Below are 22,747 nucleotides of genomic sequence, written 5' to 3' on the forward strand. Positions count from 1 at the left end.
GTATAGCATCGGCTGTTGGTTCATGTGTAGAGTCGAGGCGTTCTCGCGAAGTGGGCGACGGTACGGCCCTCAATGGAGCTACGTGATAGGTGGTGTAAACGAGCATTGAGGCTAGTTTGCTCTTCTTTCGTCTTAGATAAAACGAAACTATCGAAAAGAGCGAATTCCAGTTGGGGGGGAATGCCATTTTGGGATGGCAAGAGGGGAGCTGAGCTTTAGCTGCATGCAGGGTCTCGAACCATTTCTCCGGGGTGTGCAAGACAAGCTTTTGGTAGTTTGGCGTCGAGACCATTGACTTTGCAGGGGTGTGGTGCCCTAGGCTGTTTGTGTAAGTGCCCTGTGGAAATTTGCAGAACCAATTGGGAGCAGATTTTAGCTAGGCCATTTACCCTAAGGCTGCCTCTCGTGAATATTGGAGTGCTTCTATGCTGAATGAACAGCTGCCTAGGTTAGTAAAGAGGCTGGGGTCTGCAAGAGCATATTCGAGGCGAAGTTCTCTGTATGATTTTATTGTACTATACTCTACGGATACTCAGTAGACGATTTGTGGATATGTCGTGGAGATATAACACTCAGATATGTTGAGGCCTCAATAAAGCAATTTCAGAACGATGTAATATGACAATCTGTAGGTGACAATGCATTCCAATTGAGACAGTAACACTGAAGATAAATATTGAATATGTACAAAACCCTCCTTATTATTCCTTGCGCAGTGTCCATTTATCCATGACTTCAGTTGCTTTCAACACTGAAACTTCCTTACCATTGGCATCCTTACTCTTCTCCCAATTCCCATAAACCTCCTTCGTCTTGACCTCAACATCATTACCCACAACGCCATTGACCGTCGCCCTCATAAGCATGAAACTGGCATCCAGCCCATCTGTAAACGTAGCGCCGCCTCCAGCTGTCCCACGTGGCTTCAAATGAACCACCATCTCAGCAGGCGACTCTTTCGTAGCCGGTCTATGTGTCGTAGCCGCAATCCATTGTTGCCTCGGCCCAATGGCGCGCACAGAAGGCAGCGGTGCTAGATGGTCGAGAAGATGGGATGGATCTTCGCCAATGGGAATGGTGACTTCTATGGCAAACACTTCTGTGCCTGCTGGGATGTTGTCCTTGAGCGTAGGGATAGCTTTAATGGAGAAGACAATATTTTGAGGTGTGTTGGACTGCGGTGGTATGTTGCGGCCTGGGGAGTCTTGAGAAAAGGCTAGTTTTTTGAACCACGACTTCATCTTGGCTTTTGTACTCTCAGGTAGATGCTCGGTTACCGGTTCGCGATTATCTTCTTCTGGATCCGGCTGTTCGGGGAAGATGACTCGAGGCTTGCTCTCTTTGCCAGCGGTCACATTGAAGTTGAGCGTAACGCAGTGATCGCGGTCCAGCAATTGTGTCGCGATATACACCACTTTCGAGTCTGGCGCTGGCTTGTCCCAGGCACGGGTTTCGTTCTGATCGATGAAGTGGTCCATCATATTGACCACCAGGTGAGGAGTCAGAATACCGGTGTCATGATTCCAGATGAGCTTGAAGGGGAAACCAGAAGGACTGATGACACCAGTCCTATTCCAATTGATCTTCTTCTCCACTTCATCTTGTCGCAAAGCGTCCTTGAACTTCTGCGTCATCTTCAAGAATGGCTTCATCTCGCAGGTGAACTCCATAGAGTCTTTGTAGACGGCGTCTCCCAAACTGTAGCGTTGTTGATGTGGCGGTAGTTTGAGCTTGACAATGTAGTCAACCAGCTTTTGACCCTGACCTCTTGCGACAAGGCAGAGAATCATGTCCTCATTGCGCGTTCGATACGCGCAGTTTAGGGGACTGCCTTCACTGGGCCCTGGCAATTTGGTAGTGATGGTCATCTCGAGATCGGGAAAAGACTCAACGATACCACTGCGGACGATGAAGCCGGAACCGCCGATCTGCACACGGTCGGCTGGTGCCTTTTCCAGATACATATTAAAGGCCCAGCGGATCAGATCACGGACTGGATCACTGCCTCCTCCCATAGTGTTGGCCAGACTCATCGCACCATCCACAAGAGCATCAATCCAGTTATCATCAATAAGAAAACAGCTAACGCTCTCTTTCGCAAGGACGGCTGGGTCGGGGTATAGGTACGTCGCCGGGACTAGCTTCAAAGACATGAGATTGTCGATGAGCCAATTGAACACGAGGCCCAACTGAGGGATTGAGGAAACGACGGGCGTAGCCTGGCATAGTTCCAGAGTCCTATCTTCAAGCCAGGGCTTTGCTGAACTTTCAAGATGTCTGCGCAGTTTCTCAAAGGTCATGACGCCCGGCGCTGCGGCCAAGGATGTCGCTGCAGGAGAAGGGACTTGCCATCGTAGATCTCCGTCTCTCGGCAGACCCTTCATCTTTGCCGCCACAGAGCCGTTGAAAAGCCCATTAAGTTTGGATAACGCGCTATCAACAACGGCGTCCGCCTTGTGCATGAGTCTTGATTGCTCATTCTCTGCATCCTCGTTCTCTGAGATCTTGGACTTCGTTATAGCCTTCATGCAGAGCTTTCGGCGCAGGTAGGCAATGGCCGTTGAGAACTTGGCGTCGCGACCTGCCAGTGTTCGACCTAGCTCCCAGGCCGTGTTGTATGATACATCAAGAATTCTCGCTGATGTGTCGATGATTTGCAGATCGGTGCCGTGCACACTTGGCTTGATGCGCGCTTTGCGCGATAAACCTGGAAGAAGCGGTCCTCGGTACAGCGCCATGGACGATTCGCCAGCGATGTCGCGATGACGTACAATAGTGTACCCTTCTGTGACCCTTCGCCGAACCCACGCAGCTGAGGGGTCGTCTGGCTTATTGGGATCCGTAGGCGGAAGTTTGATCGCCAGCGGGTGAATGCTCTTCGGGTCAGCGAGATTCTTGAACATCTCAAGATCGTGAGACGCATTGTTCTTCTCCCAGGTGAATGTCCAGGAGAAAAGAGAGATGAGCGCTACGGTTGCTGAGGCCTCACTCGCAGCTTTCCAATCGATGCGGCCGTCCAAGGTCTCAATTGAGATGATGTGCGCATATACTTTGACGGGCTGATCACCCAAGGTATACGGACGTGCTCGATGACCAATAAGTGTGCTGAGTTTATTCGTGATATGGCCACTCTCATCCTTGACACCACTATCTGTCATGTACGTGAGGAGTTTATAGCGGTCCAATTCAGGCCCAGCTTGTTGCCCCGTCTTTCCCGTTGAGTCTTGACGCTCAAAATACATCTTGAACGCGCTGCTCTTGACAAACAGGAAATCAGCAGTCGCTGGTGTTCCATCACCCTTGACCGGCACATCAGTGTCGGAATAGTCATTCTTATGACACCACTTTGAGCGATTACTGTTGAAAAGGCTCAAAGGAAGTGTGAATGATCGAGTACCAGAGGGTTTAGCAGCACTGGTCACCTCCGGAGGCACACACAGATCCTCATCTGTAAAAAGAAGCAGAGCAACCCATGGCGTCGGCGCAGTGCCCGGAGTATGTGTTTGCGACCGTTCCCAAGGTGTCGCGCCTTTGAGAACGACGTGAGGAAGCGTTGTTGCGCTCACGGTGCGCAGATTTGGCGGATAGAATGAGTGAACGAGCTCTGGTGGTATGGCGTATGGTTGACACGCCTTGACCGTGACGGGTTGTGTTGATACCAGCTTCTCAGTGTCATTGCCAGATTTGACTTCTTGTGTAGTGATAATCTCATACTCGCCCGGGGGCATTGGAGGGATCTCATAGGCATAGAGGCGAGCTTTCGCATCGGCGTTGTCGTAAGCAGTTGAACTGCTGGACGACGCCGTCGCGATTTGCTTAGTATTAGACATACTGCCACTTCAAGTGAGAGATATGATGATACTGCCAAGGGCAGTAAAGTGTGCAATGAAGACCTGCTGGCCAAGCTCACATGCAGAATTGATTGATGTGCCTTTGATGGTGGATGAGTATGAAGGCTTCACAACACAGAATCCCCAGAGCTTACACGAAGCAGACCTGTCAATGGCAATCAACTTCACCATGGTGCCAATCTCGCAATAGAATGTGTAATTCTCCAAAGACGATTTGTGTCTAGACTCAAGCCCATGTTCACTGCATCTATCCCCTGCCAAGCGGAATAAAGGCGATACCCCTAGAACGTGAGACCTGCATCAGAACTATCGAAATAGTAAATCACGCGCTTGGTAACTTGCCCGTTTAGAACTTGAGCGGATACGGCGTTTCCGCTTCGGTTGAGCAAGACTCTGGTCAGAGGCAAATCGATGCACACGCCCTGAGCTAGTGCTTGGGACTAGCCGTTTCTTAGCGAGCGTCCCAGCTCCCGGGCCGCTAGTGGCCGTTCAGCCAGCCGCTATAAGGGGTAATAGGGAGACGCTAACCAAGCATTTGGTGGTGTGTTGCCGTTCTTCCCGTAGGCCTCTGGGGGAAATGTTCCGCTGAGGGTGAGAAGTATACCGTGTGTATCGCACTGTCCGACGACTTTGGGACTGGACCCTGAAAAAGTGGTTGGTAACTGGGCCTCGGCCTGTGTGTCTCAGTCGCGTATCGGAAGCTGAATGAACCCTAGCTAGCATCTTACGAGTATTGCTTCCGTGCTATTAGATACTAGCGATGGCTAGAACTGGCAGGGTATCTTGTGCTGCGCATCTGATTGCCAGTAAGGCGTGTGGAAGCTTGAGGTTGATTACTCGCCATTGACCATAACGACCATCTTCACTATCGCCAACATACGACCAAATCATCCCTTCTCCATCGACTTTGTTGGCGCATACTTTCACAATGGCTACAGCGATGGCTTCTAAACCTCCGGCAGTCGACCCAGCAGATGTGTCAGAAGATGAGCAAGAAACTCCAATTTACTTGGAGACGCCATCTGCTCCCAAACCACAAAAACCCGTCAAGAAGGCCACAGACATTGATTGTTGGTCCATGAACCTTGATGCCTTCATTCTGAATAAGCACATCTTTAACAAAGAGCACTTTATCGCGCCACTAAACAGGCCCGACAACTCCTCATTTCTGGCTGGGGAATTCTCAGCGCCTGATGCGATTCCCAATGTTGACATTGATGGAGCGTATCCGTGGTACTCAAACTCGCGCATTGCGGATATCACACAAAGACCGGAAATTAATAAGGATGATCAAAATATCTATGATCGCATGCTGCGGAATGAGCGATTGGGCGTCTATCTACATTGGACGCTGCCGCAGCATTTCCGTAATGGAAAAACAAAGGATACCGACGATGAGAAGGCGGGAGATGTTGCAGTAAGTGCACCGAATTGCGGTACCAGAACAGCATGACTGACTAGCGACAGCAAACACATGTGCCAGATCGTTGGATAGTCTTTAGATGCATCACTGAAGCTTCTGAACCTGGTGCTCCAGCATTGGCGGCTTTTATAGTTGAGAGCAATCGCATCCGCCATTTCGGCGGACACTTTGACCCATCCACAGACGACACGTTCGATGTCGAAACAGAAGCCTCTCCATTCATCGACCAAGATGTCTCAGTGGAAAAGCAGGTCGATGTGTTTATGGGTATGAAGCGCAAATTCGACGATGATTGGAATGACCCTGATCCCAATGGTCTTTACCACTCGCCGTTAGCATTGCTGGACTCTGCCAATCCTCTGTTCCCAGACTTTCAGCATCATAACTCAAATATCTTTTCAATTCACGATGATGTTAGCTGGAAAGATAGTGTAGGCAAGATCATCCAGCCTGCGTCTGCGACTATCTCGTACGCTGTCTTTGGCTATCATTCAACATTTCATGCGGAACATGATGAGAAGAAGTCTATTACCCACGGTGCCATGTACAATGTTAAGTGGACAAGAGACAAAGCGCCCGAAAACTCCGAGGCCGTCAATATCGCTAGGAATGTGAGCGATAAGCAGCCTATAGCTATGGGATCAGACTCGCTGGAAGCGCTTGAAGCATATCTCCATGCTTTACCAGAAAGCCCTGTGGAAAAGACAGCAGCCAATCAGAGTCTGGAGCCCAAGCGCTGGAGCAACAACGACTGGATTGCACTCATAGACGAGATGAAGATGGCAATCGGACAATCCGGTCAAGGTGGACTTCTCGACTCTCACGTACCGCAGAATCTCAGAGCAGGTTTCAAACCTACAGACGGAGGCAAGAAATGGCGCTTCAATAACGACAAGGTCTCCGCGGATGGAAACGACCAGCCCATCAATCCCAATAAAATGAAGGAACTGCATGTTCCTACCGCGAACGAAATGAGAGACTTGCTCAAAGCGGACAGGTTCCAAGCATATATAGATGCTCTAGACCGTCAGGAAGGATATCTTCGCCATCGGCTCTTCTGCGAGTGGTGGAAGCGTCGTGCTCGTGTACCAGGAGGTCGATGGGCGGAACCTTCAATTCGCGCGGAATGCAGCAAGAGAATCCGCGATGATCTAGCAGCTTTGAAGACTGTCAGAGACTTGCGCAGCAAGTACAATCAGGATCAAGTGCCTGCAGATTTGGAAAAGATGCACGCCACTGCTCGATCAGAGTTCTTTAGCCGTACGTCTCCTTCAATTGTCATGGGCGGACTCGGCACAGCTTGGCCTTCAGAGTTTCTCGTCAAGAAGAACAATGAGGCTAGACCGCTGAGCTCACTGCCGTTTACTGGCCAGCAAGGAGCCAAAGTGGTACAGGAATGGCTTAAGGAACTGGTCGGAGCCAAGCCAGGCGATGCGAATAACCAGCTGTGCATGGTCCACGGCATGAAGCTCTTCTTCCAGAACCCAGAATTGGTCAAGAAGATCGCCGATGCGCAAAAGTCGAACAAGGGCCTCATGCGACTTCCAGCCCTGTTTGAGTCTATGGACAGCCTCAATGCTCTCAATTATACGGCTCCAGGCTGGGTCCGTGTCGGAGTTGATGCGCTGATGCAAGAGTGGGCATATGCCTTGAGCATCGGCGATCCAGAGAAGATGAAGGAGCCCAGACCTGCATACTACAACAAGGCCGATACTCACTGGAATGATACACAGCCATGTCGTGTGCTATTCTTAGAGTGGGAGGTTGAGTACTACCATCTACCTAAGCGATTCTGGACGTTGCAGAGGTTGAGCGACGGTACGGCAGACTACAGAATTGCACCGGGTGTCAACATCTCATCCTTCGACATGATGGACCTTCACAAACGCACTGTCTCGGGACGAAGCATTCTGCGCCCCAATGCTGAGTGGGCCATGACAACGCTGGCACAGCAGTTGCTAGACAAATTGGATAATGAGTCTCTCAAGGAGAAAGCAAATCTAGCAGGTGGAAAGACCCAGATTCTTTCCCAGCTAGAAAAGTCATTGAAGAGTCTTAACCTCGTATCTGGAAATCTTGATGGTTTCACAGATCAGCTTCTGACTCTTCATGGTGGAATCCACGTTTCCCCATACAAATCCGAGACGCATCCTCCACGCAATGAAAAAGAGAAATCACTTCTCGAAGCATTGCTGAAGTCTGAAAATGGTCACGATGTCACTCCATTCGGAGAAGATGTTTGTTCCATCGACAAGGCAGAGCGGGACTTCAAGCCTGTCACTCACGGCCAAGCACGCTTCACAAAGTTCAACATCGTCGATAAATTCGGCCAGGTCGTCTCACCGATCCACACACCAGATGTCATCAACAAAACCAAGCCTCTATATCCCTGCCTCGGACGCACAATCGCGTGTCAGCCGAACGAAGCAGAAGGCGGAGGCTTTGCCAACAGTGTGGAACTAGACAAGGAGCACTGCTCGCAGTTCTTCCAGCTCGGCCATCGGATCAATCAAGACGCGAGACTCAACGTTCAATTCGTGGTGAATTCTGCTGATGTCGGTGCGCATCACGAGACAACGCAGTTCTTCCGTGGTGACTATGAAGGAGGAATCGGTCAGAGACATCATGTCTGGCGCCCGACCACAGAGTACGAGGACCCTGTCTGGGGCTGGCTTATGCTTGACTTTCGTACCATGGGCATCCAAGTCTATAACGCTGCTGGCGAGAGTATGGGTGAAGCCCTGGTGCCGGATAATATCCACGGCAAGGCATACTGGCAGGTTCACTACGCTGAGGGTGACATGTCTGAAGCAGCCAATGAGTCGTCACAGCTTCAACAACTCATGAAGCGCATGTCTGACGCCAAGTTCCTTGTTGGTCTGTGGGCAATGCTTGCTGATGCGTGCCAAAATATTTACAACGACCCTTTGACTGGTGATGCGCAGATGCTCAATATGGTGGGACGGCCACTCGCACTCGTCAATATCGGCATGAACCTTGAGCTTGCTACGCCTGTGATGCAGTCGCAGAGCTATCAAGACTTGTTGAAGAAAGAGGAGATCAAACTCGATGAGTACAAATTTGAGGTCCTTCTTGGCGACAAGTCGAATCTGCGTGATGGACTCATCGGCTACTTTCCTCCATCGCCAGAACCATCTCCACCAGTCGAGCCCGCTCCCATTCCACAGCCCCAAGACCGCGTCACAGACAAAGTCCCCGATATCAATTGCGTCTACACCGAGTTTGGTTATCCAGGACGTAACATCGTCGCGGGTGACAACCAGAAACCAGACTCGTTCGCCTCGCCCAGCTCGAGCAAAGTGTACCTCTCCCCTATGCACGTCGACCCCTCCAAGTGCATCCCTGATCCTTCCAAAGAATACGCCAAAGAATACGACGCAGCTGCAGCTTACCATCGCGGCATCTGGAACCATCCTTCAACGGTTGTCCTCGGAGCAATTGTTGATCCTTATCAACCCGTACATATTGCCACGGGTATTCTGCCATCTACAACACTGAAGCTTCCCCAGTGGATCATTGACCAGACTCTCAAGAAACTACGCATCCTCTTGCGCGGTGGACCTGTCCTCACACGATCAGACCTTCCAGGTATTGACACCAGCCTCGACTCATGGAAGAAGCCTATGAACCAGACCACGGCTGAAGCATGCATTCCCGCCCTAACGGACAAGGGCGAGTGGTCATGGCTACAGCCTAATCTGGCAGCGTATACCTTACCTGGAGATGATGATGAGTACCTACCCCAGTTCGTTCCGTACAACTTAAAGTCAGCGCCTTCAGACTACCCTCTGGAAATGGGTCCGCATACGGTGCTCGAGGGTTTCTACAAGTTCGAGCTATCACAGATGAAGCCAAAGGCGGAGCTGAGGCCTGGCAATCCAGCAGAGGGTGGCGACGCAAAGCAACAAACGGAGATGAAGAAGTAATTGAGCGGTGGAAAGTGAAAGGCGATTGCCTGGTTGCGAACTTCTTCACCTGTACATAAATGTCTGTCTGTCTTTGGGTGCTAGTTCTGTTTGCGTAGTTTCTCTTGATACAATACCACAATGCTTATTCTGAATCTCGCATACATAGCTCTGACTTAACTACTTTAGATCGGGCCATGGGCCAATGCGATCAGACGATAACGACTCCTTACTATTGAACCTGTTCTTCAGAGGTTATTAAATACTGTTTAAATCTGTGTGCCATTGTGGAGCCCGTCACTCTATTTCTCATCGCTTGAGTCCATGCCTCTGAAACCAATTCTGGTGATGCTCCTCCTCCCACCTCTTCTCCGCCCTCCTCAGCGTCGCCGAAGCATCCCAGAAATCCCTCTTCTGTGCCACATCCCTCGCCGTCCTCCCCTTATTATCCTTAATCGTCGGATCCGCCTTCCAATCCCTCAACACCCTAATAACCTCTCTCTTTTCATCATCGCCATCCTCCGCCACACTAGCAGCATAGTGCAACGGCGTACGCCCATCCGTTGTACGAGCGTTAGGATCAGCATGCGCGTCATCAACCAGTAGTTCCACGAGTGCGGCTGAGGCATAGCGCGCTGCAAGGTGCAGGGGTGTGCGACCCCCGTTGGCGCGCGCGTTGGGGTTGGCGGAGGAGTCAAGGAGGAGCATTGCTATGGCGAGGTGGTCGCGCTCGGCGGCGAGGTGGAGGGGTGTGAAGCCGTTTTGATCGCGGGTTGAGGGGGAGGCGTGGCGGAGTGCGGAGTTGCAGGCCTGGATGTCGCCGTTCCATGCTGCATCGAGGAGAATATCTTCAGGGTCTTCTATGGTCGCTGGTGGCCTTGGAGGCTTAGCTTCCACTGGTGTCGGCTGCGCAGGTTTTATGCCTGTGGGTTCTTCTTTCTTCAATGGCACCTCTGTTGGCTCTGCAGCTTCGGCCTTGGGTGACGGTGTTGGAAGATCGGCCACGTCATCGTCAACCTTGAGCTTCACACCACTTGGAGAGCCTGGAGGTGTTTCACCGGTATTCTGTTGAGCCTTAGGTTGACCAGCATCTTTCTCGGGCTGTGTTGGCTTGTCCTCTGGCGTCAAATCCTTCGCAGTCTCAACCTTGGGCTCAGTTGACACATCCGAGGGCGCTGACTTCGCAGCGTCCTCATCGACCGACTTCCGATATCGTCCTACAGGAGGAGGGTCCAAGTCAATTGAGCCCGCCCTGGACTTTGAACTAGGCTGCGCTGCGCTTGACCGTCGTGCATCAGGAGAATTTGAAGATTGCCCGGGAGCTGGTGGTGGTACTGGGTTGTTAAATCCGGGAGGAGCAGGTTTCATTAGAGCACGCCTGGAATAATTGTCAGAAAAGCAGCCGTGCAGGTAAGTTGAGCTATGACTTACGAGTAAATGTTGACCATCAGCTTGCTAAGAGCCGCCAATTGCTTCTCTAGCTCACCATCAGCCAACTTGATCTTCTCTTCCCACTCATCCTTATATTTGTAAGAGTTGTAAAACTCCTCAAGACCACCAAACATAGTCCCTTCTAGCCCATCACTGCTAATCTCTTGAAGCAGCTTCGTCATTTCGTCCAGTGCGGCTGTCGCATTCCTGATCGCTTCATCGATTTGCCTCCGCATGGGCTTCGCATCATCTCCCTCGATGATGTCGGGTCGTGCCTCGAGTGTATTCTGGATCTGGGTGATGGTGTCTCTTGCCGTTGTCGCCTTAGCGGATAGTTCATGGATCTCCTCGGGAGTCTTTTGGAGCTTCATGAACCAGTCTGTCCACTCTTTGGCAGTATCGGCATGCTTACCCAGCGCTTCGATACCAGCGTAGGCAGCGACGGCTTGGGGGAAATGTTTCATAAAGTCAAAGCCCTTCTTCTTTGGCTCATTCTCAGTCGGCTTCCCGGCTGGCTTTCCGGCTGGCTTTGCCTCTTGTTGCTCTGGAGATTTGGCAGAGTGCCTTCGAGAGGACGGCTGTGAGTTCCCAGCACCGGAATAGCTGGGTCTCCTGCCTGTCGCCGAATTATGCGTTTCTTGAGGACGAAGTGGCGAGTCTCCTCTTGATCGAGGTCGTCCTCGTAGCATGTCTGCTGCTAAATGAGGTGCTGGTCTATACACTGACGGAGGCGATCTCTTTCCCGCCCCGGGCGGACGTCTTGGTGAAGGCGGTGGCTCATGGGACGGACGTCTTCTTGGATCAGGTCGTGAGCTGTCCGTCGGGTAAGACCTCATTGGCGGACGAGCGACCACAGGCTTTGCAGAGGGCGGAAATGGTGGTGCTTCAGTTCCATAAGGTCGTGGCTTTTGATGTCGTTCTGGAGTCGGAGATCTACGACGAGATGTAGGCCGACTCTCATCCTCCGACATCCAGTCCGAATCTCTGGTCATGCGCCGTCTCAGCGCTCGTTGTACAGGCGCAGGAGGAGGTGGTCTCGCTTGAGGCGACACAGACCTGAAGCCCGAGTCCCTACGCCTTGGTCGATCATAGTAGGATTGTCTCGGGCTTGATGAAGGTGGATATCGCGGTCGCCGACTTTCAGCCTCATAAGATCTTGATCTTTGTGCAGCGCCTACTCCTGGTGGAGGTCTCAACGGTCCCTCATTTTTTATTGTTGGTGGCGGATGACTTGGCGGGGGTCTCGAGTAAGACGCGCTCGGCGTTCTTAGAGGCGGTCTTTTCGGCGCTGGCGCTGGCGCGGGCTGAGGTCTCGGCCGGGTAGATGACCTCAACGATGGAGCTTTCTTTGGCATTTTGCTCACAATCAATGTACCAAATCTCACTTGCACTTTGCAAATATCGCTCAGGTACAGGCCTCCTCTTAAGGAGAGGCAGATAAGCTAGTGACGGGTAATTCGCAAGATAAAACAGGCCCCAGGGACCGGCATGACGCCATGGCATGCATGTCACAGGCCCTATAGAAATCCGGGGCATCGAATTAATTGGTTCTGTAACGAGGGACCGGGTGAGCAGTGTGACGTGTCTGCTGATCCACCCTAGACCGGGGGATGATCAGAGACCCTTTTTGAGCGGGCCGTGACGGGGACCAAGAAAGACGGACTGGGGATCGATGTACAATTATATCATGCTATTCCTCACGTGAATATGGTTGGATTATTTGTCTGTAGATATTTGAGCAAGCATGTCGTAGGGCCTTGATATCGAGATCTTGCAGATGCAGTGCAACTCTTGATGTAACAAGCAAATCTGGATACGTCTGTGGCTGTGTTTGCTTGCCTGTCGCATGATGGATGGCCTCATTCAAAATGGGTTTGTTGCCTGCCGCTGGGCTATGTCACATGATGCGCGAGTTAAAACTGTATGATCGATGCCTAATCCCGGTGAGATCAAGTTGGTAGTGTAGGACGATTGTCAGCTGCCAAGATCACAATCCCAGTACACAAATAGACTTATTCTAGGCAGGAGATCGTCTGAGGCATATTTTCGCAAAAGTGTAACAATGGTGGAGAATTTATTCTATGATATGCACTATAATTAGTATTGAGAGTCCTATCAGGTAGATAGAGGAGAATCTGAGTATGGTGGTGGACTCATCCGTGCCCATACACCCAGCAAGTCAGCCCTAAAAGCTGCTGCAACAGGAAATGTCCTCTCAACCACCAACAGATTCTGCATGATACAATCCTGCTGCCAACCTTGCCAAGACCGTGCACCCGCAACTCGCAGTGGAAAAAGTACCAGTAACGAAGAGATGGAAGAATTATACAGAACAATATTTGTATGAGTCAATATGTTGACGACATGCATTTGTATCTCTTCTTCGCTCAAGTTGGGCGCCACAATCCCTTTGTCCTGCCAATATGGAATTTCATAGTCGAAAACTCCGGAGAGGTAGATACTTGTAGCAGAGAAGAATGCCTTGGTCAAGGATGAGAAGCCCCCACTCACATTCTCAGCAGACTGTTGTTTTGAAGGTCCGTCTTTGGCTTCCCAGTCGACGAGAGATTGTCTTTGACGAAACCCTTCTTGAGCAACAGCAAAAGCTTCGTCAAGATGTGTCGTGACATCAACAGAATCTGCGTCCGAGTGATACAGCAGGTTTATCGCCCTAAGATAAATCATTAAAAACCGTGCTTCATAGAAGAAGGGATTACCTACCGAACACGAAGAGTTGAGCATGAGACGATGATATCCAAAAGTTCATCCAAAGAGTCACTATCGCCTTGCTCTTTGGTCCTAATCTCGCGTGTGAGACATCTCCAGTCTGGTTTTGCAAGAAACGTTGGCTCATTGAAAATTATAGCCCGGCAGACTTCAAAGATTCGTATTTCGGTGAAAAAGCGTTGTCCATGACCTGATTTGCATGATGTTGGGCCTGCAGCGACAAGTGCTTTGGAAGTGCCGTGAACCAAGTGTTGTATCCATCCTTCGCCGGTTGCATCAGTCATGAGCTTCAACATGTTAGCTTAGTCCCCGTAAAGTGATCTCAAAAACTGCTTACCTCGAACAGACCAAGCAGGTGTGTAGTCCACAAGATGCGATGCCGGGCGCTAGGTTCCTGATCAAACTTCTCAAGAGCGTTTCTCAAGCCGAAAACAGACTTTGAGTAGTGATGAACAGCCAAGTTGTAAGTTTTGCTTGGATCAACACCTTCTGATGCGTTCAGCTTAACAGCTTGCATCGCTCCCAACGAAAGAACAGCATCGTGAAGAAATGTCCCCGATCCTTGGTCTTTCATCAAACCTATCACATCAGTGAAGATTTCCGTTTTCGGATTGCAGCTGTTCCGCCGTAGGAAAGTGTCGAAGTAGTGAGAAAGATAGTAGATCTGATCCCCTGTAGGGTTAATATCCAGCCGGGGAGACTGATTTTTGCAGGTAGCAGCTGGAACCCGAGCCACGGTCTTTTTACCCGACTCGTCCTGATTGATCCAGATCTGCTTAGGTTTCTGCTTGTCAAAAGCACACTCAACCCTCCTTCTCACACAATTGCTGCACGGAACACTTCCAGAACACTGCATCACAAGGATCAGCCATGTACGATGACGAATGTCTCGGTACTTACCCTGAGATGGCTTGCAGCACATGCAAGGCACCGCGATCGCTTCTTTCGTCCATCGAATGGTCCAACCGGCATCTTCTCTTTACGCACTCGTTACGTTGATGCAGTTGGTGACTCGACAAGGGGAGAGGCTGGGTTTATACTCAAAGTGGTATCGATTGAGCGAGATGAGCTTGGCATGTCGCGATACCCTTTTTGGAAATAATTGAGCGACGCTAGTGCCCTGAACCAATCATGTTGCTAGCTTAGCGGGGAGCTGAACTTCAACTTTCGTCAGCGAGTAAGCTCAGGCAGAAAACGGTTCTTGGCAAATGATGCTTTTATGTCAAATCGCCTGAACTTAACTGCTTTGAGTATGGTAGAGGCTGTGTTTCTGGAATGATTATGGAAGATCCCACGAGTTTGGGTTTGCGCTTTACCGATAATGTAACGAATCCTGCGAGCTTAGACATCTAGTACCAGAACTCCGATGCTACTTCATGATGGATATCTTTTCTGCTGATTATAAGATGCCTTTCCATCCCTCTCATTGCAATTTCTCTCAACGACATCACTGACAATCCAAGCTCAAATTGCCTTCTTTCATTCACTACAACCAAGTTATTTACTCAACAACTTCACTATGCAGCTCTCTCTTCTCTTTCTCTCCCTTGTCGGGGCTGGCAATGCCATCCTTCTCCCCAAGCCAAGCGGTCCATACGGCACTGCCCTTCGCATCGAAGGCATGACCGACAAAAGCCGCATCGACCCCTACGACCCTAAGAAAGGTCATCGACAAGTCCTGGCCTCAATTTTCTGGCCCGTCGACTCAGCATCTTGCTCAAACAAGGTCGTCCCATACATGCCCCCTGCTACAGCCAAAGCATACGGACAGCAGGTAGCACAGTTGGGTCTATCGAACGATACCTTTTCCGCTCTGGAGTTCCAGGTCTGCAAGACTCCTATTCCACAAAAGGGATGTGAGACGGAAAAGAAGTCGTTTCCTGTTGCTGTCTTCTCGCCTGGTGCTGGCAACTCGAGGTTGATTTACAGCCTCATGGCTCGCTCGCTGGCTAGTTATGGAAACGTTGTGGTTCTGATTGATCATCCTTACGATCCTCCTGTTGTTGAGTTTCCTGACGGAAAGATCATTAAGGGAGGAAACATCCCCGACGACCCGAAGTCCAATCAGCAACTGGCTTCGGTGTGTATACCTCTATCGTCTCGTGTCGCACAATGTACTTACTAACTATTCATAGGTCAAGGCAAAGGACATGTCCTTCACCATCTCAGAACTTCTCCGTCCCTCTTTCCAAAAGAAGGTCTTCAAGGGTCTTCCAGGCTCAATCGACAATAAGAAGATCGTTGCCCTTGGCCACTCCCTCGGCGGTGCCAGTGCGGCTATAGCAATGCTATCAGACAACAGAATTCGCGGCGGAATGGATTTGGACGGTCAGATCTTCGAGCCAGCTCTCAGCAAAGGCCTCGACAAACCATTCTTCCTTATCGGTCGCCCTAAGCATAGCGAGGAAGACACCACCTGGAAGACGTTCTACCACAAGCTCCGAGGACCCAAGAAGGAGATTGCTGTCAAGGACACTGTTCACGGATCGTTCACTGATTACCCTCAAGTCCTCAAGGCTCTCGGTCTGCCAGAAGCTCTTATGAAGGCCATAGAGCAACAAGTTGGAACTGCAGAGCCTTCATATCTTCAGAAGTTCCTTTCCAAGACTGTTGTGGATTACATGAAGCTTTCTTTTGCTTTTAAGGGCAAGAACTAGATACATCCTCGATTGCCTTGCTTCATAGGACAGATACATGATCAGGGTATAGTGTCACGGATCCGACTCTCATATCGCTTGTATAACTTTCATGCCATTGTGCATCTTTAATTATAGACTTTAGAGACACGATTATAAAATTGAAATTTAGTATTCGCCACTCATCGTATCCGCATCGTGCATGGGCTTTGTGCAACCCTTGCCTGAGTCTTGAATCTGGGGACTTTAAGACCCGAAGCATTGATTGACTTTAAAGGCAATTCGGGTCAGGTCAAGCCTATGCTATTATGGCACGATCAGAATATTTCAAAGTCTTTTTAGCGGCGCTACTATCCTTAGTATTGGCTCGAGGGCTCAACATCGTCATCTGACGAGTTCATTTGTCCAAGCAGTGAAGTCACGTTCTGATATGGTGGTTAGTGCAGATAATAACTCCACGACAGCCTTTTGATCCAATCGAATGAATCCTTATGTGTAAGCATCCTTGGGGAACATTTTAAAAGTGATGTTCGAGCAGTTCTTTCTAGGTCCGTGAAGAGAGTTGGGAACAAAAGTGTCAACGCTATAACTAATAAGTGCCAGGCTAGGATCCGTCATACCATGATCTATCTGTCAGGACTGAGGGACTCTTAGCTGCGCCATCGTCATTACTCTTGGCATTGAGGCACCATATTTTGCTTAAAAATGTCAGCGAAGAGTCTTACTATAGTTGGGCTTCTTTCGCTTTCCAGTTCCACTGAATATCAATGACTTCCAAATTATTCCTTCGACACTAATATATCGGTACTGGTGGCCTTGTTCGAGACTGTTTCTTTGGCCTAAAAAAGAACATACATAGATTTCTGGTCGATTGACCGAAAGGTGAAAGTTTTTTGATAGCTTCTGAAGATAGAATCACGACATCGTATAAATCGGATCTATAGTGACGGCAATCAATATATTCAGTCAGCCTTTCTGCCTTACATCCCCCAAATACCGAAATATTTAGTAAGGCCACTTGAAAGAAGTAGAAATATTAACAGAAAAGGGTTCCGCATCCGTGAGTGACTTCACCCGTCCAAGCATATGCTCCAGCTGTCTAAATGCAGCAGGCGGCGCATACTGCGGAACCATGTGCCCACTAGTCTTGACCGTCGCCAACGTGAATCCTCTCTCTGAGTGGACCGATCCCTGAACACTACCACCCGCCCAGTTCTCAACATTGCTCTCAGTGTTGTTGATAATCGGAACAACAAACTCTGCACTCGGCGCAGTCTGGAAACCCTGTTTGCCGTTCCACTTGAGACCCTGGACGGCTAGGGCTGTTGTGTTGGAAGTGATGATATAATCAGCCATACCGGATCCGATCATGACGTTGTTGGTCTTTTCAACGAGAGTTTGGAACTTCTTCTCGTGCTCGGCGGGGTCATATCTGTCATCATCGCCCACAAAGACTGGGCCTGAGCACGATGCCCACTCCTTGGGGTTAGCTGGGGCGTGGATTGCCTTGCGGACACCGGGGATATTGAAGAAGAGTGTTGCGCCGGGAGGAGTGTACTGAACAGAGGGGAAACCGAGTATATCCCAAAGAACCGGGCAGGTATCTTGGACGTGGTAAACGTTGAAGCAAGGATTGATGACAGTGTTGACCTCTTCGAAATGAGCCGTGATATCGCATCCCTTCACCTGAACAGGCTTCCAAGGCGCCGGAGGAGGAGGATATGTAAGATGAGCCTCACGATACTTATCCAATCCACATTTCTCATTATCGTTATCAAGAATCTTCTTGTTTTTGTCCGGGATCGCAAAGACACTCTCCCAATGCCTGAAAAAGCCTGGGAAAGCAGCATGGTCAAGGCGTAGCTTATCAGCATACGGCATGACAGGATCGTAGTACAGAGCGCCCTTGACGTTATAGTACTTCGTATCCTTCTTGTCGAGCATGGCAGCGCCGACGTAGGGAACATAGACACCGGCGTAGCTTTCACCGGTAACGTAGAGCTTTTTGCCTTGAAGGCCAAAAGTATCGACGAGGTTCTTCCACCATTCGACGAATTGGGCTGCTGTTTCGGTGTTGTTCTTTGCTGTTACGTGGCCGGTTGAGAAGCCAGTGCCAATGGGATATTCAACCCTGAATCATTGTCAGTTGGCCATTATACTGTCGTGAATGGTAAGATCCTACCAGATGACGTTGGCGAGTTTGTGCCATGACCAGGCATTTGGCACAGGCTTGTAAGTTCCATATTTCCACGAGAACGGGCCATTCTCTTGTGTAAGACCTAATAATCGCGTCAGTAATGAAAGAATCAAAAATGTGTATCAAAATACCTTCTAGAGAGGAACAGCCTGGTCCTCCATTGAACCAAATCACGACATCATCCTTTCCAGCTGGGTTGACAGTCGGGAAGAACCAATAGAAGAATTTGGGATCTTTGGAACCAGTCTTTTTCCAGTCAACAGGGATTTGACCAGCATAGCTTTCACCGATGTCAAATGAGACTTCCGGAATTCCAGTAGATGGGACATAATAAGCTGGTAAAGTTTAGTTCCATGCATCAAGTTTATCGCGTTATTAACTCACGAGAAGTCTTCTTATTGTAGTACTGAGCATGCGCAGGCTTGGATGTACGAGGATGAATAACCGAAGCATTCGTCAAGGCAACAAAGCCCAAGACTGACAAAAGGGCAGTTTTCAAACCCATATTGACGTGCAAGAATCCTTTACAGTTGATAGAAAGACTGGTACTGCCGGACAAGACAGGCAGCACAGTTGATATTTATACGAGCGTCATACATACTTGTAGTAATAATTCCCCGTAACATAGCCCGACGATCAGAGGAACTTTTGCCAAGATAAAGTCCTACTCAACAGGGTACACAACATAGTAAACAAGCCTGCACGGAAGTTCGGCATGAACACTTATCTGTGCCTTCCTAATGCAGCTATTTGCGGGGTTCGTGATATCAGCATCGTGGTACGATAAGCTGTTCGTGTCGATCGCTAGGCGGGAGGATCCCATTGGCTGGGCCGTTTGACAAAAGTTCGATGGAGGGCGATTGACCAATTGATTGAGGGAGAGGGTTCGCTTAGGCTTGTGAGACAAGAAGCTTGTTCTTGGGAGAGGTTGGAGAATGACACTTCGGTGTGCGATAGACTTTGGAGAATCGGATGTTCAGAACGTCAGACCGAGTGTAGAATAGCGTTGCATTCCGGTAGAAACTTAAGAAAAGCCGTTGGGAAACTATTCATGGGTTGTGACGAACTACCCGTCATCAAGAGTGCTCGGCTAGAGTGTTTTGGTTTCTATTCTTGCCAACTCGTAGCTTTGTTATGAAACCCTATCTTGTTAAGCAAGAAGCCAAGGCCTTAGCTACTGAAGGAACTTATATACTGATAAGTATTCCTCTGTGATCATCCTCTAGTCCCTTCTCTTGTATATATCGGTATATCTCACCATGTACCTATCTTATATGTCTAGCATAGATAAATATGCTCCTGATCCTTCTGTCCTTGTTGTCTATGCTGATGTATGTTGAATATCAAGCTTATATATGCAAACACCAAGACCTTATATATCCCAGGTCACCAACCCAACCAAAACTCCCGTAATTCAACCAAGACATCATGACCGACTCATCTCCTCACGGAGTTGTTTCTGAAACTCAAACTTCCTCTCCCTCCTATCATTCTCTCTCCTCCTAAACTCATCCCTCCTCCTCCTCTCCCCAAGGGTACTCCTCAAACTTGAATCAGGACTCTCCCAATCAAGCGGCACCTCCTGAAAAATAATCGGCGTCCAAACCGGCAGAAGTCTCATCCCAATTTCACTCTCCGAAGGCGGAAGTATCTTCCACGTCTCATCTGTCTGAATATCTCGCCGTTCAACAGGTATAAACGCCGCTGGCTCAGGTGGATTTAACTTTAAATACGATACTTTTCTATCGCGATCGGAGCGCCATTCTCGATATTCAATCTCTGCATGCGCAGCCTGTTCGTCGCTTAATTCAAGAACAAATGCTTCTTCTTGTTCTAGAAGAGGCGGTTGTGACTGCGTCGCGTATTTCGGCTCCCATTCTCGAAGCTTGGTGTGGCATTTTTCCAGCGCTGACCAATGCCTCTCAAGAGCTTTCGCGCGGGCGTGAATATCGTGAGGTTCGTCGGGAATAGGCGCCCTTCGTCCACCTCTTCTCGCAATAGCACCAATCGTATCCTTTATGTCCGTCTCCCTGAGAACCAGCCACGTTAAATCACGTCTCGTTTCCAAACTGCGCAGTAATTTCGAGCAAAAGTGATAGTCATCACCCGGCAACGACGTAGGAACAAGAGTGTCGCGAAGAACACGATCGATGTACCGCACTTCGCACAGCGTGTTCTCAAGCCTCGCGTCTTTGGGGATGTCTCTAAAGGGGTTGCAGCGCTCGAGAAAAGCTCTCCCCACTCGGGCGTTGGAGTCGCTGAGGGGTTTAAGGTTGATTATCCCGGTGATTGGGGGGTTGCGGGCCTTGAAGGCGTTGAGGAAGCCTCGAATTGCACTCATGATGCATTTTGTGGCCGGGTTCAAAAGAGGGAATGATGTTTTGAGGCACAGGGTGAAAATTGAGACTGGGAAAATTCTCGTTTTTAAAACCCCCAAAGTTGAGAAAAGCTGGGCGCTGCGAGTGATCCTTGTCCCTCCCGTGTTGCTCCGCTTGACCGTCTCACTGTGAGGCCTTTCACTAACATTCGGACAATGCCGCGTGCTTTGACCAGTCCAGCACGACAAATAGAAGCGGTGTATTCAAAGTTTTCACCATTAGCAAGGACACTTATTATATCCAGTTTCTCTTCCTACAATGTTTCAAAACCGCAATGTTCTGTGCAAAAGTCTCAACTCCAACATCTCAAAATCTTCAGTGATCGGCGTCACATGTAACCAATTCTGTCCTCTCACCCGCGGGAACCTACCCCAAGCGAATCAAGTTCATCGCCACCGCGCCCGATTCTCCTCTTCGTACAAATCATATGAATACCCGTTCCATTCATCCTGCAGAGTGCGAGCATCAATGCTACTGCGCGTTCCTTGACCAGGCAGTCGACGAGCCTGGAATGAGAGAGACTGGTGGTTCAACCAACCCTCAATGCGACCGTCGCCAAGAAACTCCATCCAACCTTCGTTGCGGTCCCCGTACATTATAGGTCCCTGATCTTCACGACCCCGCCATTTGAACCAGACGCGATCATGCGATGAGCGCATGGGACGTTCTTCAAAGAGGAGTACGCCTTTGTAGACGCCGAGGTCAAATTTTCCCCAGAGTCTGTTGCCAGAAATTGTGAGGGTCAATTGGAACTCGTCAGGATCAAAATCCCATTGCTCGCTCACATCGAGCGATTCAACTTCGTAGTCGCCATTTAAAAGACCCAAAGGTGCAAGACTGACCTCGCCGACGTCATCGCTGCCGTTGTTCTCATCCGAGGAGTAATCTTGATCTGGAAATTCCGAGTATGGGGGTGGAGCATCATCGTAGCCGGACGGAGCGGGTAATCGTCCCCGGGCCGCAAAAGCGCCGCCACGTCGAGCAGTCTGAGGCTTTGCGAATCTGGGAGCTTCGGGAGACGGGTCTCTTGCTGTCGGGCGGCTTGGACCAGTTGACCGTCGCGATCCGTTTCCTCGGGGTGCAGTCTGCTTAGTTCGAGGCTGTTTTGCTGGCTCTGTTACAGCAGTGCTTGCGCCTCTGCCAGGGCCTTGGGATGCACCACCTCTGACACAGCGCGCAGTCTGGGGCTTTCGCGCTGGTGTCGGTGCGGGGCCCGTTTCAGGGTCCTTTGCCGCTGTCTTTGCCGTGCTTTTGGCGGGTGCTTTTGCTGGTGTCTTCGCTGGCGCTTTTGCCTTTGGTGTTGCAGTCTTTGGTGCAACCGTCTTTGGCTTTTTGCCTTTCGCGTTACTTTCGTCGTCGTTTGCTTTTCTTTTGGCACCCGCTGCAGTCGGTTTCTTTGTCTCAGTCTTCACAGGTGTCGCTTGCACTGCAGGTTTGCTCGCCGCACCCTTCTTCGCCTCGCGATCGTTCTTTGTCCATTCCTTCCTCAATTTGGTCTCAAGTTTGCTCACACTTGTCGGCACTTCGAGGTTACCTGCATTAACAGCGTCAAACAATCGCATGCGCGCGACAGACTTGGTCTTGGATGGTGGAAGGCCGTAGTGAATGAGTTGGGCCTCAAACCAGTGCGCAGGGTGATCTTTGTCGTTGCCAGAGGTAAAATGCTCCTTGAGCTCGGTCGCTGTGGCACGTCGATGACGGTTCTGGCCAGAAGATTGGGCGAAAAATACACCGTCGGCGAATGCGAAGCCGTCTTCAGCGACGGGAGGAGCTCCGAGCCATGCGCTGGCCGCAGATGCCTTGGACATAGTGTTGGAAGTGGTTTGTGGCTCAAGTTGTGATTTGTTCGCTGGTTGACAGTTGGTTTAATGAGGCCTGACAAGCGAGAGCTGATGCTATCGCCAGTGCCTCACGTGCCATGTTTTATGCCATCCACTAATGCATGCTTATGTTTGCACTGCCTTATGCTGCAGGTCATTCACGTTTCCTTATACAATTACAGCCTACAGCCGTGGCAAGCACTGTCAGTCCTAATATTTCCAGCCAACGAGTTAGCAACCTGCTGGAACAGATGAACCATTATGAGAAAGTCAAATTGACTTGAACTTGTGCAAACAAATAATCTATGTTCTACCACAATCTATCATCAAATCAAATACAATCTATATGCTAGTTTTC

The 22,747-nt window shown here is 49.9% G+C and overlaps 8 protein-coding genes across 8 annotated transcripts; 2 read left to right on the forward strand and 6 right to left on the reverse strand.

Annotated features, from left to right (window-relative positions):
* Positions 1–701: 701 nt before the first annotated feature.
* On the reverse strand, positions 702–3,830 carry FPRO_12819 (uncharacterized protein; the record flags this gene model as incomplete). The annotated part of the gene is made up of 1 exon (XM_031223377.1): positions 702–3,830. One exon carries the CDS (start codon positions 3,828–3,830, stop codon positions 702–704), a length of 3,129 nt encoding a protein of 1,042 aa, XP_031088742.1.
* A 949-nt stretch (positions 3,831–4,779) lies between these two features.
* FPRO_12820 (uncharacterized protein) lies at positions 4,780–9,221 on the forward strand (the record flags this gene model as incomplete). Its single annotated transcript, XM_031223378.1, has 2 exons — positions 4,780–5,268; positions 5,319–9,221. The coding sequence occupies 2 exons, from the start codon at positions 4,780–4,782 to the stop codon at positions 9,219–9,221; spliced, it is 4,392 nt and encodes a 1,463-aa protein (XP_031088743.1).
* Positions 9,222–9,509: 288 nt separating this feature from the next.
* On the reverse strand, positions 9,510–11,986 carry FPRO_12821 (uncharacterized protein; the record flags this gene model as incomplete). Its single annotated transcript, XM_031223379.1, has 2 exons — positions 9,510–10,578; positions 10,632–11,986. The coding sequence occupies 2 exons, from the start codon at positions 11,984–11,986 to the stop codon at positions 9,510–9,512; spliced, it is 2,424 nt and encodes an 807-aa protein (XP_031088744.1).
* Positions 11,987–12,746: 760 nt separating this feature from the next.
* Positions 12,747–14,330, reverse strand: FPRO_12822 (uncharacterized protein; the record flags this gene model as incomplete). Its single annotated transcript, XM_031223380.1, has 4 exons — positions 12,747–13,302; positions 13,353–13,645; positions 13,696–14,208; positions 14,259–14,330. 4 exons carry the CDS (start codon positions 14,328–14,330, stop codon positions 12,747–12,749), a joined length of 1,434 nt encoding a protein of 477 aa, XP_031088745.1.
* Positions 14,331–14,877: 547 nt separating this feature from the next.
* Positions 14,878–16,015, forward strand: FPRO_12823 (uncharacterized protein; the record flags this gene model as incomplete). Its single annotated transcript, XM_031223382.1, has 2 exons — positions 14,878–15,438; positions 15,494–16,015. The coding sequence occupies 2 exons, from the start codon at positions 14,878–14,880 to the stop codon at positions 16,013–16,015; spliced, it is 1,083 nt and encodes a 360-aa protein (XP_031088746.1).
* A 984-nt stretch (positions 16,016–16,999) lies between these two features.
* On the reverse strand, positions 17,000–18,696 carry FPRO_12824 (uncharacterized protein; the record flags this gene model as incomplete). Its single annotated transcript, XM_031223383.1, has 4 exons — positions 17,000–18,125; positions 18,177–18,273; positions 18,323–18,526; positions 18,576–18,696. The coding sequence occupies 4 exons, from the start codon at positions 18,694–18,696 to the stop codon at positions 17,000–17,002; spliced, it is 1,548 nt and encodes a 515-aa protein (XP_031088747.1).
* Positions 18,697–19,617: 921 nt separating this feature from the next.
* On the reverse strand, positions 19,618–20,532 carry FPRO_12825 (uncharacterized protein; the record flags this gene model as incomplete). Its single annotated transcript, XM_031223384.1, has 1 exon — positions 19,618–20,532. One exon carries the CDS (start codon positions 20,530–20,532, stop codon positions 19,618–19,620), a length of 915 nt encoding a protein of 304 aa, XP_031088748.1.
* Positions 20,533–20,955: 423 nt separating this feature from the next.
* Positions 20,956–22,377, reverse strand: FPRO_12826 (uncharacterized protein; the record flags this gene model as incomplete). The annotated part of the gene is made up of 1 exon (XM_031223385.1): positions 20,956–22,377. One exon carries the CDS (start codon positions 22,375–22,377, stop codon positions 20,956–20,958), a length of 1,422 nt encoding a protein of 473 aa, XP_031088749.1.
* Between the last annotated feature and the right edge of the window lie 370 nt (positions 22,378–22,747).

This window comes from Fusarium proliferatum, assembly GCF_900067095.1.
Source record: "Fusarium proliferatum ET1 genome assembly, contig: FPRO_scaffold013, whole genome shotgun sequence".
Classification (NCBI taxonomy): Eukaryota; Fungi; Ascomycota; class Sordariomycetes; order Hypocreales; family Nectriaceae; genus Fusarium; species Fusarium proliferatum.